A 15,576-nucleotide genomic window follows, 5' to 3' on the forward strand; every position below is an offset into this window, starting at 1 on the left:
ACTTTTGCATGCCACTGTAGGTCAGATGTTCTATGCTGACATGCCAGATGTTCTCAAGTAACGCTCGCAATCTCATTTCATTATGACACACAATTCCACCTTTACTTATTACGATACTTAAGGTGATTTTGAGCCCCTTGGGTCCACGGCAACTCCTAAGAAAGGTATTCCACACCGCCCCCCCCCCCACGTTGTATACTTTCACATAACTCTAAACTCCACTTTATTTTTTTCCCTACTTTGGGGTAAGCAATTAACCACCAGTACACTTTCGGGGTGTCGGAGGACGCAGAAGAAAGTCTGCGCGGTCTATGAGAAAATGTGCAGTCAGCACACAGATCCCGACGTTGCTAAGCAGCAGCTCTCATTACTTGGCCTTTCCCACAACTATTATCAATAGAAAAAGAAACTGTTGACAATTAAAAAGCTCTGGCATTAAGCAGCCAACATTGCAATCCAACAGTTAACCTAAATGTGAAGTAATATCGTTTAATTACCGAACCGCTTGGCCACGCTCGAGGCTCTAATGGAACTTGCACCGAGGGAAATCTCGCTCATGTCCCTGAAGTCGTGGAACTGCAGGTCATCCTCATGTTCCAGATTCTCATCCGTGTCCGACTCTACTTCTCCCTCCTCGTCCTCCTTCCCACCCGCTTCTTTTCGTGGCAGAATGAAACCTTCGACAACAATAATTTTGCGAATACGCAGGCGTCGGCCAGCCATTTCTCCAAAAAATGAAAATCGGCGCCGGCTGACGTCAACCCACGTCCAACTATCAGATCAGAGCTTTATCCGAAGCCACTCCTCTGTTACTCCGCTAAACTTCCTTGTTTTCAGCAGTCAACATTGAATGCTACCGTTCTGCCTCATTGGCCTAAACGGAAACAGGAAAACCTCATCTTATTAAACAAGAGGTTTGAATTTTCACAGGTTGCAGAGCGCATTACAACAACGTGATTACCATTTCGCCCCGCCTGAATGGTGTGAACATATCAGGATTTCAGATTTTCAAAAAAATCGACATTGCTTTAATTCAGATCAATCTGTTTCTCTTAAAAGTTAAGAGGATGAAAAATAAATGGAAAAGGGAAACAGAAAACTGAGGGTGCAGTTTGAACCTCACCTAGGTGAAGAGGAATTTCAAACTTTCGGTAATTAATAATAACGTTTGATATCAATTGTTTCACTCAATTAATTTATATATATACATATACCAGGCAGTCCTTCAGAGTAAGGGGTTGAGTTTCTTCCATACCAAAACTGTGCATTCTGAGGTAGCTAATCAGAACTATATGGGAACTGACCGACACAGGTAGAGCAAGAGGTGATTGACAAGCTTGTCCTGGGGTTTGTTTGTGTGGGTGATTGGGAGGGAGGAAAGGGGCTTATTGTTCTTGTTGTGTCTTGTTGCTTGTTTTGTTCTGTTGAACATTGTGGGCATGTTATATTAGTGCCAGAATGCATGGCAATGCTTGTGGGTTGTCCTCAGGCTGTGTTGCCTGTTCATGCAAATGACACATTTCCATCTATGTTTTGATGTCATCAACATCATCATTATGTGCTGTGTCTTGACCATGACCATGATTGTTCTTGGCAAATTTTTCTACAGAAGTCATTTGTTATTGCCTTCTCCTGGGCAGTGTCTTTACAAGACGGGTGACCCCAGCCATTTATCAATTCTCTTCTGAGACTGTCTGCCTGGCGTCAGCGGTTGTATTACCAGGACTTGTGATGTCCAACACTTAACCTAAGTGTGAAGTAATGTGTAAATGACACATTGCTCCCTTGGCTCCGTGTAACTCTGATCAGGGAGTGGGGGGGCTAAGCAGGTGCTATACCTTGCCCAAGGATGACCTGCAGACACACAGAGGGAAGGAGCACCTTGCACCTCATTTAGTAGAGACATATCCCACCCTGTCACCCCAGTGTTTCAATGTACAGGTGATAAATAAATAATCAGAAACTGAGGTGAGCTGATGGTCTGAGAGATACTGAGCTTTTTTCTCTCCTATTTTTGTTTGATTTCTATATGATAAAGAAACAATGTGATGAAGATTCTTGATTTCTTCCCTTTTCCATTTTGTCCAGGAACATGTGAGTTGGTAGGGATGTTAAGTTTTTTCAAGAGAGCTTTGAGAATATCCAGGAAGTATATATGCAGTGTTCCTGGTAATGCTTTGCCATTACAGAGCTTGGAGCAATATCTCTGGTTCAGGATCTGTCATGAGGCATATTATCAATGTGGTTCCATTGCATGTGGCTGAGTGTAGTTCATGTCTCAATGATCAGGATGTTGTAATGCGAAAAGACAGTGATTATGAACTTTACATGGTATTTTATACAGACTTCATCTGAGGCGCAGTACCCATGGTCGACCACCCCACACACACCTGTGTTACATCTCAAGTGCTTGGTGAATCACAGGTAACCTCTACCCCGGAGATCTTGATCTAGGATTTCACCATTTAGGATCTTCTATCCTTTTTGCATCCAAAGTGTCTGGCAGTACTTTGAAAAATAAACCTGTCATAGCTTTGCTCCAAATAATTAATGCATCTACTTCCCTTTGAAAAATGCATCTCTCATTGAATTGAATTGACTTTATTACTTACATCCTTTATATACATGAGGAGTAAAAATCTTTACATAATGTCTCTGTCTAAATGTGCAATGTGCAATTTATAGTAATTTATAATAAATAGTATGTACAACAGGATAGTCAATATAACATAGAAATACAGTTGTGTCAGCAGGAGTTAATCAGTCTGATGGCCTGGTGGAAGAAGCTGTCCCGGAGCCTGTTGGTCCTGGCCTTTATGCTGTGACCGCTTCCCGAATGTTAGCAGCTGGAACAGTTTGTGGTTGGGGTGACATGAGTCCCCAATGATCCTTCGGCCCCTTTTTACCCACCTGTCTTTGTAAATGTCCTGAATAGTGGGAAGTTCACATCTACAGAAGTGCTGGGCTGTCCGCACCACTCTCTGCAGAGATCTGCGATTGAGGGAAGTACAGTTCCTATACCAGGCAGTGATGCAGCCAGTCAGGATGCTCTCAATCGTGCCCTTGTAGAAAGTTCTTAGGATTTGGGGGGCCATACCAAATTTCTTCAACCATCTGAGGTGAAAGAGGCGCTATTGTGCCTTTTTTATTACATAGCTGGTATGTACAGACCACATGAGATCCTCAATGATGTTTATACCAAGGAACCTACAGCTATTCACCCTCTCAACCCCAGATCCATTGATGCCAATAGTCTCCATTCCTCCTGTAGTCTGCAACCAGTTCCTTTGTTTTTGCGACATTGAGAGAGAGGTTGTTTTCTTGACACCACTGTATCAGGGTGGTGATTTCTTCTCTGTAGGCTGCCTCCTTATTATTTAGATTAGACCAATCAGTGTAGTGTCACCAGCAAATTTAATTAGCAGATTGGAACTGTGGGTGGTGACACAGTCACGGGTATACAGAGAGTAAAGGAGGGTGCTTAGTACACAGCCCTGAGGGGCACCTGTGTGGAGGGTCAGACGGTCAGAGGGGCAGAGGTGAGGGAGCCCACTCTTACTACCTGCCGGTGATCTGACAGGAAGTCCAGGACCCAGCCACACAAGGCAGGGTTAAGGCCAAGCCTGGGGGGAATTATGGTGTTGAATGCTGAACTGCAGTCCAAAAACGCATTCTCACTTAAGCATCCCACTTCTCCAGATGTGTAAGGAACCTGGATATGATTGTAGGTGTTATCCTTTCATTCAACTGATACAAAACCAACAACGTTAGCATGAACCTGGGGTGCATGAACCTCTTACTGGTATTGAAAAGGAGTGGGAACCCCTGCTCTAGTACATTCCACAGCATTTGTTAATTTCATCAGTTCTTGAACACTACTTATCCACAAACCCACTCCACAAATCTATTAACAACCCATTCACAAAAACATCTCCAAACTGCACAAGGGGCTACCAATTCGATGACCATCTCTCGTGCAAAGTACCTTCTGTAAATCCACTGGAAGATAATAGAGACAGACATTCAACTCTTCACATTCAAGTGCCACTAAAGAAAAAGCATTGTTACCTGACTTTATTTAGATAGGTGTTATTGCTAAACTGCTGGAATGCATCTTGTTTGGTTATTAGGCTAATATCTATTCACATACAAAATTCTCAAAGGGTAATAACTGTGGCAAAGCCAAAGTAGTGAAAAAATACTCATGTCTGTGTGTATATTTGTGGTGATATGAGGGCAGGGTTTTTTTATTAGTATTGTTACCCAATATTGTTTAGTTTACTAATGCCGAGGTACATATACATACTTGAGTTTGAAATTGAACAATCTGGTGAGGAATCAAAAATATAATCATCCTGTACAATCCAGATGAAGAGTCTCGGCTCAAAAAGGGTTAATTCCTCCCTGACCCATGGGAGAGAGAATGGGTAGGGTAGGGGGTGGGGAGAGGAGGAGGGGATGAGGGAGATATGTTTCCAGTAGACAATTGTGGCTTTAATTGGATAGGGTGGGTTTATTCTCAACGGAACATAGGAGACTGGGTAAAGGGGTTGAAAAGAACAAGACAGCCAGAATCCTTTTCTCCCCTCAGGGCATGTTAGTCTAGAACTGCGGAGCACAACTTTAAAATAAGAAAAGAGAAACTTAAAGGAGACTTAAGGGTTACCTCCCCCCCCCCCACACACACACACACAAAGGGTGATAGTTATCTGGAACGTGTAGCTAGAGCAGATGATAGAGCAGCATACAGTTGTAACGTTTATTTGAACTTGCATGGGAACATGCGTAGTGACGTGGAAATAATGCAGAGAAATGGGGCTGACATCGAGGTGATCGAAGAGGAACCAAAAAGAGCCAGTTTCTGTACGATTTCTAAGTATTCTTCCCCGCCTCTAGTTCTGCTCTCAGCCACCTTCAACCATGACGCTCAAAATTCAGCCACAGGACAGTCCGCAGACCTCTCCCTGCCCTTTCCTTTCCACCTTCGGCGCAGGTCTGTCTGGTTGCTGGGTCGGACACGTCAGGAGGTCAGGGTGGATGACTCGGAAGCAGTCGTGTCGCATTCCCGGCAGAGGAGTTGACTATGGACCCGTACCCTCGATCCTCGATAGAAGATGACTTCAACTATGGCACCAGCGTGTCGACGGCCAGCGTTGACATCCGCATGGGTAACAAAAGGAGAATATATATTTAGCAAGAGGATAGGCGCGGGCGAAGAGGACCCGAGGGGACACTGCGCCACGGCCGATGGCGAAGGGCCCGAGGAGGCCGACGAGCCGTAGAGTGGAGCCCGGACCGCGGATCCGGCCCACAGGGCTGGTACAGTGCCCGCTCCTCGTTGGCTGGGAGGCAAAACTTCCTCCTGATTATCGCTACTGCACTATCGGTGTATCAAGATAAGCATTGTGTGTTAGGAGCCACAAACACGATTAGCTGGAGGAGCTTTGTTCAGGGACTAAGAATCAATGCTTGCCGAGTAACATGTACTGTCCAAAGGTTGTTGATGGCAAAGGGTTTTTCTCTGAGCTGCTAAATATTCTGGATGGAGATAGGGAACACGGCGATGATAAGTTAATGCAACACATACAAAATGCTGGAGGAACTCAGCAAGCCAGGCAGCCTCTATGGAAAAGAGTACTGTCGATGTTTCGGGCCGAGATCCTTCAACAGGACCCTAAATTAATGAATCATCTGGAGATGTTGGGAATGGTAGGGAAAAATTAGCTCCCCAAGTGTAAGCAAAAGTTGAAACCATCTTGTAGTTTTGAGATTACTAGTATATACTTCTCGGTGACTTTTGTTTATTATACAATAGTGCCCTCGAAAAACTTACACTAGTTTCTTTTCTTCTGATAGGATTTCTGCGCAAGGTCTACAGCATCTTATCCGTGCAAATTATTCTAACTACGGTGATGTCTGCTGTTTTCCTGCATAGCAACACCGTCAAGGAATTTGTGCACGCCAGGTAAATACTTTTTTTTCAGTTCTTCTTATAGATTCCGGTTTTTCTTTCTTCTTTTCCTTTTTATCTGGAATAATGTGAGATTTGCAGTGACCATTTGTACATCAAATACTTGATAAGAAAAGTGTGAGGTGATGTATTTGGGACACCAAGTTTCGACCTAAACAGTGAATGGCAGGTGTGTGTTGTGGGTTGGAGGGATCTGGGAGTACAAGATGCACAGTTCACTGAAAGCGACTGTGCAAGTAGATAGGCTGGTGTGAAGGAGGCATTTCACATATTGGCCTTCATGAGTCAGGGCATCGGGTTTAGGAGTAAGGACATGATTAAGCACTGGGAGTATTGTGTACAGTTTTGCTTGTCCTGTTACAGGAAAGACATTGTCAAGCTGGAAAGAGGGCAGGAAAGATTTACAAGGATGCTGTCTGGATTAGAGAGCCCAAGTTATAGGGAGAAATTGGCTACACTGGTTGCATAGAGCGTAAGAGAATGAAAGGTGACCTCACAGAAGTTTATAAAATCATGAGGGGTATGGATAAGGTAGACAGTCTTAGCCTTTTCCCTGGGTTGTGGAGACCCTGGAGGACACAGATAGAAAATATGAGGGGTGAGCTTTAAGAGATCTGAGAGGTCACAGAGGGTAGTGAGTGCCTGAAATGAGTTGTCATCAGAGGAAGTGAGCGAAGCAGGTACAGTTGCACCTTTAAGAGGCACTTGGATAGGTACTGAGAAAGTAAGGGCTTGCAGGGTTATGAGTCAAACGTGGGCAACTGGGACTGGAGGGAGGATGCTCTGATCAGTATGAGCTGAATGTCCTGTTTCTATAACTACAATAAGTAAAGCCTATCCAATTTCAATTACTTTATCAGTAAAGTCCAGATGTTCTCATTTGGCAGAGTTTTATCTTGTAACAAATTAATATCAATTTTAATTTTAAAAAATTATACCCTTTAATACATGTATTTATTGTCTCTTCCTTATTCTAGTCCCTCATTGGTGTTGATAACGGCTTTTGGATCTCTGGGTCTCATAATTGCTCTGGCAATCTACAGGCATCAACATCCTGTTAATTTGTATCTTCTGTTTGGGTTTGTAAGTATTCAGTCAAATCATTGTATTAAGGTTACACAAATACGTTTTAAACTTTATATTGTTTAGTTAAACTGATATTAAGGAGTTAATGTTGGAAGCTTGGCTTTGTACAAAAGTTAATTCTTTCTCAACTTTTTTTTCATACTATAGCTGTTTATTTGGTGCTGTATCTGGCTGTTTCCTAAAGTCACACATCTGCTTTTATCTAAATGCTTAATAAGTAGCTACTTATTCAATTTCCATGAATATCTATAATATCACAGAAGAATGGGAATTTTACCTTATTGAATTCTGGTATTTAAATCTAAGGTTCTTTTAGAAGTCAGAAATGAGGCATAAAACTTGTTACTTCAAATCATTTTATTAAATATTGATAGAGCAAGGAGAACAGGACTAGAAAAGTGACTTACTACGTGAAGAACTTGACACCTACCCAAAGATAAGAAAATACCATAGATAACAATGATCCAATAAGAAAATACTTACTGGAGCTTCCAGAATTATACTTTTAATAACCACTGGAGGTATATTAAACTGATGTACATATAATCTTAGAATATAAGCACTTAATTGTGTTGAAATTCAAAGAAAATGACAATTAGACAGTTGGATTCAACAACGTTAACTGTACTTCCTGTCATATTCTATATCCTTTATATCATCACAGTCTAAAAATACAATTCCCATCTTGAACATTAAGAGTTCACAGTTTTCTGAGGTAACATGTTCTGAGGATATGAAAGCCCCTGATTGAAGAAAATGTGTTTTCATCGCAGTCTTAATTGCTAACCCCTTATAATAGGTTCTCCAACTCTACAAATAATATCTGAATAGTTACGTCTTATATTTCAGTACAATAAATTCTGATTCTGCTAAATTCCAATGATTACAGACACATCCTTGATTTCTCATTGTAATAACCTTCATATCTGAAGAATCATTCAAGTCAAACTTTTATAACAATATGTTACACGTGCCATATTGATTACAAGAGACCCAAACTGGTAAAAATCCTGCAAAATTGCTGCAAGGTTTACTTAATCATGAACCCCAGTCCCACTGCAATAAAAAGCAACATTATACTGCCTTCATAAGTAATTACTGTGACTGCATGTTAATTTCTTTTATACAATCAGATCTATACAGTAAAAGCAACTTTATTCAGTTGGCTTGTTGAATTAAAAAAAGCTCTTTTAAAGTCAAAATCAAATTTTGTGATATGTACAAGCTTAAGTATGCACCAGTGCAATGGGAAAAATACTTACAGCAGCATCAGTCTTGTTTCTACCACTTAGCCTTTAATTGACATTATTCACTGCAATTTACAAGTAATCGTTCTGACTGTTGTTGCCACGCACAGTTTATCCACATTGAAGTGGCGACTCTGCTTTATGGCCTTGATTCTTCTCACTGGAATTGTTTGTTTATTCTCATCGAAGCACTCTCCCTCGTCATTTGGATTAAAACTATATATGCAATATTATGCATTTGATTCAGCCGGTATACCAGCTGAATACCAGTTGAACCAGTTTTGAATACCAGTACATAGATGTTTGTTAGCAACTAGGCTGCAAATAGACTTAAAAGCTTTGATTGTTTGTCAGTCAATTTGTACATGAGAGGAAATTCCTGTTGATTTTGATAAATTTCAGATCAACCAACCTATCATCATCCTGCTGGTGACTTGTTTTCTTTTGAAATTTTATCATAAAAGAGAGGATATCTTCATCTTCGGCCTATTTTATACAAGACATCTTGTAGAAATATCACCTCATCTGTACTTGTTTGTATTAGAAGTATAAGGGGCAACCTATTGAATATTGAAAGGAATAGATAGAGTGGACATGAGAGAGAATGTTTCCTGCAGTCTCGGACCAGATGGCACAGTTTCAAAATAGAGGGACATAGCTTTATAACAGAGGTAAAGATGATTTTCTTTAGTCAGGTGGTGGCAAATCTGTGGAATTTATTGCCGTAAATAGCTGTGGAAGCTAAGTCATTGGATATATTTATAGAATTTAAATAGAAGGGTGTCAAAGGTTAGGAAAGAAGTGAGAAGAATGGGTTTGAGAGTGAAAATAAATAAGCTATGATGGAATAATGGAGCAGACTTGGTGGGCTGAATGGCCTTATTCTGTTCCTATGTCTTTTGGTAATTTGTGATTTTATGCAGGTTTGCTGAACAAATGTCAGAATGTTTGAGAAGAGTTGCAAACTGTTGTTTCCTTTTAATGTTTTAGTAACATCCTGAAAATTATTTCTCCACAGACCCTCTTTGAGGCTTCTACAGTGGCTACCATTGGTAAGAGCTCTTCCTTGAAAATTTTTGACTCATGGATATAAATGTTTCAATTTGAATTACTTAGAAACAAACTTCCCATGCAATGGATATTTAGAAAATAGGAAATGTGCAAGTTTCTCATGTCTTTGATTATGTCAAATTATTTTGTTACCACTTAACAGAAAATTACTTGGGAACTGAAATAAACTAAATATAGCTCTTAAAAAGGTACAATTCTGTATAATACTTGTGAGGATATCCTACATAACATATAAATGTTTCCATTTTCTCTGTTGTCATACCTCAGATTCATTTGTATTTAAATAAGGGAATAGTTATTAACTTCTTTTGATATGTCTGCAGAGTTAGTTTCCATACAGTACAGAAGAGTGCCACTTACACTACTGAGTCCATGCTGGCTCTCAGAGCACACCCATCAGTCAGTAGCTTCCTCCTCTTATGTCCCTGTAACTCATTTCAATTTCTCCAATGCTTCTGCCCTTACAGTAGATGCAATGTATCGTAGCCAAATAACCATTCAGCATATCTGCAATGTAGAAGGAATCTCAGGCCTCGGGAACTCAGTGAATCCAGGGAGAATGTGCAAACTCCATGTAACAGTAATTGCTGCCCCACAGTACCACTCTATATTGTTTGAAAAAGCCTTGTAATATTTCTTATTTCCTTATGACATAGGTGGAGCCAATTTGTCACATGGAGTTACTGCAGGCGATTGGAGTAATCTAATCTATCAAATTCCCACATTTGTTGTAACTTACTCTCCCACGTACACCAACTCTACCGTGTAAATTAGGGGAACTCTAAGTAACCAATTTACCTACCGACCAGCGAGTATTTAAGATATAAAGAAAACTGGAGCACCAGGGAATTCACACACTTGCAGGGAAACATGCTGTTGTTATATAGGCAGTTCCAGTATTGAAGCCCAGTAGCTGACTCACATCACAGTGCCACCAGCCTCATTATTATCTAGTATGGATGAAAACAATTCAATTCAATTTTTCATTAACTCCTTAGACAATAATGGTATCTTTTTGTAGAATGAAATTGCTTTTATTGTTTGATTATGCTGGGCCTAATCCTAATTGTACCTGCTGTAAGCAAATGAAAATGTTAGTTCAGAGATTTAAAATATAAATTTTATTTTTAAAATCTGTCTTTTCATTTTCAGTTACTTTCTATGACTATTTGGTAGTTCTGCAAGCATTTGCTTTAACTACTGCTGTATTCATTGCATTGACTGTCTACACATTTCAGTCAAAGAGAGATTTCAGTAAATATGCAGCAAGGTATGTGCATTTTAGAAGGTTCATTATATTTTATAAAGATCTGCATAATGGTTTATTTTTCTCTTATTTATTTTAGGACCCTTGGGAATTTTGTATTCCCTTCCAGAGTAAATTTGCAGTTAACTGATTTTGGGAATTATTGATCCTTTTATGGCTAAGCCATATCCAGAAGTAGGGAATTTCTATTTGGGAATCCTCTTTCTGACAAGCAATATTCTATTGAAAGTTGAGAGCACCAATTAAACTCACAACAAAACATTTTTAAAAAATCTTAAACTTTATTTTGCAAAGAATGAAAATGGTATTTTTACTTAAAACGGACGTTAATTGGGGTATGAATTATGGTCGTTCATGATGCCCTAAAGTTGCATCTTGGCCAAAGTACTTGAGGGCTGCATATGCAATTTAAACCATAAATTAGTAATACTCAAGTGTTATCAATATTAGTTTATAAATTCTTTACCATGAGATCAACAATGATTAGCTTCCACTCTGGTTTTGTTAGCTGTGAGTTATCAAATTAGGTCATTTTGGGAACAGCAAACTCTTTCATAGGTGCCTGACAGAGCAGATGAAGGAATAGGTTGTGATGTGGTTTGCTTCCAATTGCCCAGCTTCGTTTCTGTGTTCTCCCAGTGCATGAATTTGGAGTTCACAGTACCAATCTGAGTGGCCTTGTGCTTTGAGCAGCCATGGACCAGAGGCTCCACGTAGTCATTGTGGTTGTTGCAATTCCAAGTTAATAACTCATCTCCTTATATAATAAAATAATAACTCATTTCCAACGGGATCCCACTACCAAGCACATTTTTCCCTCCCCCCCTTCTGCTTTTCGCAGGGATCGCTCCCTATGCAACTCCCTTGTCCACTCGTCCCCCCCCATCCCTTCCCACCAATTTCCCTCCTGGCACTTGTCCTTGTAAACGGAACAAGTGCTACACTTGCCCTTACACTTCCTCCTTCACCATCATTCAGGGCCCCAGACAGTCCTTCCAGGTGAGGTGACACTTCACCTGTGAGTCGGATGGTGCATCCGGTGCTCCCGGCGTGGCCTTTTATATATTTTGAGACCCGACGCAGACTGGGAGACCATTTCACTGAACACCTACGCTCGGTCCACCAGAAAAAGCAGGATCTCCCAGTGGCCACACATTTTAATTCCACATCCCATTCCCATTCTGATATGTCTATCCATGGCCTCCTCTACTGTCAAAATGAATCCAAACTCAGGTTGGAGGAACAACACCTTATATACCAGCTGGGTAGCCTCCAACCTGATGGCATGAACATTGACTTCTCTAACTTCCATTAATGCTCCTCCTCCCCTTCTTACCCCATCCCTGATATATTTAGTTGTTTGCCTGCTCTCCATCTCCCTCTGGTGTCGATCCCCCCCCCTTTCTTTCTCCTGAAGCCTCCCGTCCCATGATCCTTTCCCTTCTCCAGCTCTGTATCACTTTCGCCAAACTCCTTTCCAGCTCTTAGCTTCATCCCACCCCCTCCGGTCTTCTATCATTTTGCATTTCCCCCTCCCCCCACTACTTTCAAATCTCAGTAAGAGATCTTTCCTTTTGGTTAGTCCTGATGAAGGGTCTCAGCCTGAAACGTCGACAGCGCTTCTCCCTAAAGATGCTGCCTGGCCTGCTGTGTTCTACCAGCATTTTGTGTGTGTTGTTGTTTGTAACTCATCTCTTTCTACCTTAGGCCACGAACTTATCAATCACCCCAATGAGTTATTAACTTTAAACTTTCTGCATAATCACTCAAAGAGTTGAACTGCAAGTGCATGTAACGAGAGCTGTATAACTCATCTCCTTCTACCTTAGGCCACGAATTTATCAATTATCCCTGCTGTGGACAGTTTCTGGAGGTCCAAGATCTGTATGCTTCATGACTGCTGGACTAAGTGTGTAAATGTAGGAGGGGAGTGTGTTGAAAAATAAATATGCTAGGTTTTCTAAAATTGACTCCTTCTACCTTGGGCCACAAACTTATCAATCACCCCTTGTACAACATACGTTGAATTTATATATTCCGTTAACATATAACACCAGATTTTAATCTTAATACTCAACATAAAAATATTATCATCCGTCATAACTCAGTTTCCATAGCCTGAGAAACAACTGTTTAAAATATGATCACTCGTGTATTCTGCACAGAACAATAACTGCAATGAAATGTTTATTTTTATTTTTATCTGCCTTTAGCCTATTTGCATGTCTGTGGATTTTGCTCCTGGCTGGATTGCTTAGAGTAAGTATGAATTATTCTGGACTGAGTTATCTTCTATGAGTCATAAAGGTAATACTTTAAATGTACATTTGGTTCTGGCTAGAAATGTTAATGAACAAAGCTAACTGCCAGATTTTACAAACATGTCACAATTTTTTAAATTCCTTTATGTTTTCATGAGAATTAAGCAGAATTTTTCACTGGCTTTTGTGAAGCATATCATCAGTTCTGCATAGATACACTTTAGTTCAACTGACACAGAAATGGTGCCTTGCAGAATAATCCCGTACCACTGAGCTACCATGCACAACCAATTTGATTTTGTTCATTGAAAATACATTCTTTGCTCCCACATTTAAGGAATAAGACATTGTACATTAATCAGTTCTGGAAGTAGAATGACCTTGGTATTAATGGAGAACAAGCTCACACGCGATGTTATTTTACGCCTCAGCTGGAGAACATTCAGTCTTGATTTGTAGGTGTCTTTGATCTTTTGAATGACCTGGAACAACACTTGTATTCAAAATGTACTGTCAGAAATGCCCAAATTGAGTTTTTATTCATGAAAATTTATAAAGAGAAAAATTTTAAAACAGTGCATGGCAGTCTTTGCATTCACGATGTTGCCCACTCTACACTTTCTTAATGTCATCAAGTTAATATATTGTATTTACAAAACACCAGTGTCACTCATGTGGTTTCTTTGAACAGTGCATCCTTCTGGAGTTTATGGAGCTATTAAGTCCCAGTTCTGCAGTGCCCAGTGGTAGTAAGATCTTAGTTTGCAGTCCTTCAGATTGTGCCAAGTTCATAGTTTGTACTTTTTCAGCTTGGAATGTGCCATCTGGTAGCATTCATTTGCAAACATCTCATTGAACTAGAAGACCAAAGGTTTCGGGCAGACCAAATTGCCTTTTCACTGAGTTGATGATCTTGCATCAGGACAAAATTCATCCCTGGGAATAGCCTGTTGATCAGAGAATTCTCTGTTACACAGCTGCTTGGGACAAACAATGATTGTGCAGATGTTTAAATCTGCCCTGCATTTCTTGATGTTTTTTGCATTTTTTTCCTTCAGCTTTTCTTCTGGAGCAATACAATGGAACTGGTTTTTGCATCAGCAGGAGCTCTGCTCTTCTGTGGCTTCATCATCTATGATACACATGTACTGATGCACAAGCTTTCACCTGAAGAATATGTATTGGCTTCAATTAACTTGTACTTGGATGTCATTAATCTCTTCTTGCACATTCTCCGAATCCTGCAATCAGTTAATAAAAAGTAACAACTAATGATAATTACAGAGAAAAATCTAGCTTTGTCTTCTAAGTGTAAGCTGTACAAATGCACTTTGTCTAAATTTCCTGTTTAATTTTATTAACTAGTTTTGGTTGTATTTATGTTCACTATGATGTGGATTATCAGTTTGTACATTCTTTTTATTGAGGGCAAATCAGAGGTACTTTGGAGAAAAGCATTAAAGTAGAATTAGTATAAATTGAAAATGTATTCCAATCCAGTCTTAAAATCAACATCTTGTTGGCCTTGCTTGGTTTGAATTTAAAGCTTTAAAACTTTTTTTAAGTTTCACTGCATGGAAAAATTTTGTTGAGCTGGGACAAACCAGTTTAGATTTGGCATTATTTCAATTGAAGATTGTTCCTATTATTTTATATCTCTTTATTTAATTATTTGAATGCCCATGGATGGAAATCCTATACTTGTAAAGGCTCTGTCTTTTCAGTTGGAGACATCACTCCTTAAATAAAATTTGAGAAACTTACCCTTTCTATTTAAGTATTAATTTTTGAAAGTAGTAATACTTTGTGATCTTAATTTGCGGAAACCAATTATGGAAATAAAAATAATGCACACAAAATACTGGAATCTGGATGTTTCGGGCCAATCCATAAATGATGCCTGAGTTCCTCCAGCATTTTGTGTGGATTACTCTAGGTCTCTGGTATCTGCAGAATCTCTTATGTTTATGGAAATAAAAATACTTTTTATTTGAAGTTTATGCAGTTTAGTCTTACTGGGATGATGACAAGAACAAATTAGATATGGAGAAACAAGTATTAGGGAAAGAGGGGAGGGTACAAATGAGAGTGATGAACACAGAATAATTAGAAATGAGAGAAACATTTTTAAATCATCAGTAAAATACTAAATGTACAAAGCAATTAATCTGACTGAGAAATTCTGAAGTCTCATGTACACTGTTTATTCAAAAACTCAAGTTGAAAACCTGCCAACATTTTTCCCTTGCCGGCATGTAAGTAGACATCTATTTTTCAAAACAATAATTCAGTTGAAGTGTCCCACTCAATACTACAAAAATATTTGATGTAGCTAGTGCATGATATATATAGGGGTCAATGATTGTGTGTTAAACTGGTACAGCGAAACAGCACAGCTCCAAAGACCCAGTTTCGATCTTGACCTCTGGTGCTGTCTCTTTGAAGTTGATACAATGTGGGGAGAATAAAATGGGATTAGTGTAAGTGGGTGCTTGAAGGTTGGCATTGGTTTAATAGGCCATAAACCCTAATTTTATGCTATATGACTGACTGAACCTGACACCAAAGTGGCTGAGTTGTTAGTTTTATGCGTGCACACCAGTTAATTCATACTTCAGCAACAGATAAATTTGAGTAATATACACAAAATGCTGGAGGAACTCAGCAGGCCAG

The 15,576-nt window shown here is 39.7% G+C and overlaps 2 protein-coding genes across 2 annotated transcripts in view; one reads left to right on the plus strand and one right to left on the minus strand.

Moving 5' to 3' along the window:
* Positions 1-723, minus strand: part of helb (helicase (DNA) B) — a 67,706-nt gene extending 66,983 nt beyond the window's left edge. The window contains exon 1 of the mRNA XM_059978369.1: positions 498-723. Coding sequence (XP_059834352.1) covers positions 498-723 — 226 coding nt within the window. The remainder of the gene's footprint in view (positions 1-497) is intronic.
* A 4,287-nt stretch (positions 724-5,010) lies between these two features.
* tmbim4 (transmembrane BAX inhibitor motif containing 4) lies at positions 5,011-14,898 on the plus strand. The gene is made up of 7 exons (XM_059978370.1): positions 5,011-5,168; positions 5,857-5,965; positions 6,949-7,054; positions 9,323-9,356; positions 10,528-10,645; positions 12,856-12,901; positions 13,962-14,898. The coding sequence occupies exons 1-7, from the start codon at positions 5,084-5,086 to the stop codon at positions 14,166-14,168; spliced, it is 705 nt and encodes a 234-aa protein (XP_059834353.1). The 5' UTR covers positions 5,011-5,083; the 3' UTR covers positions 14,169-14,898.
* The last annotated feature ends 678 nt before the right edge of the window (positions 14,899-15,576 follow it).

This window comes from Hypanus sabinus, chromosome 8 (genome assembly GCF_030144855.1).
Source record: "Hypanus sabinus isolate sHypSab1 chromosome 8, sHypSab1.hap1, whole genome shotgun sequence".
NCBI lineage: Eukaryota > Metazoa > Chordata > Chondrichthyes > Myliobatiformes > Dasyatidae > Hypanus > Hypanus sabinus.

Coding starts and splice junctions, on each gene's coding strand:
- tmbim4 (XM_059978370.1), top strand. CDS start 5,084: ATGGACCCGTACCCTCGATCCTCGATAGAAGATGACTTCAACTATGGC. Junction 5,966..6,948: donor AAGGAATTTGTGCACGCCAG/GTAAATACTTTT, acceptor TCCTTATTCTAG/TCCCTCATTGGTGTTGATAA. Junction 9,357..10,527: donor TTCTACAGTGGCTACCATTG/GTAAGAGCTCTT, acceptor TTTCATTTTCAG/TTACTTTCTATGACTATTTG.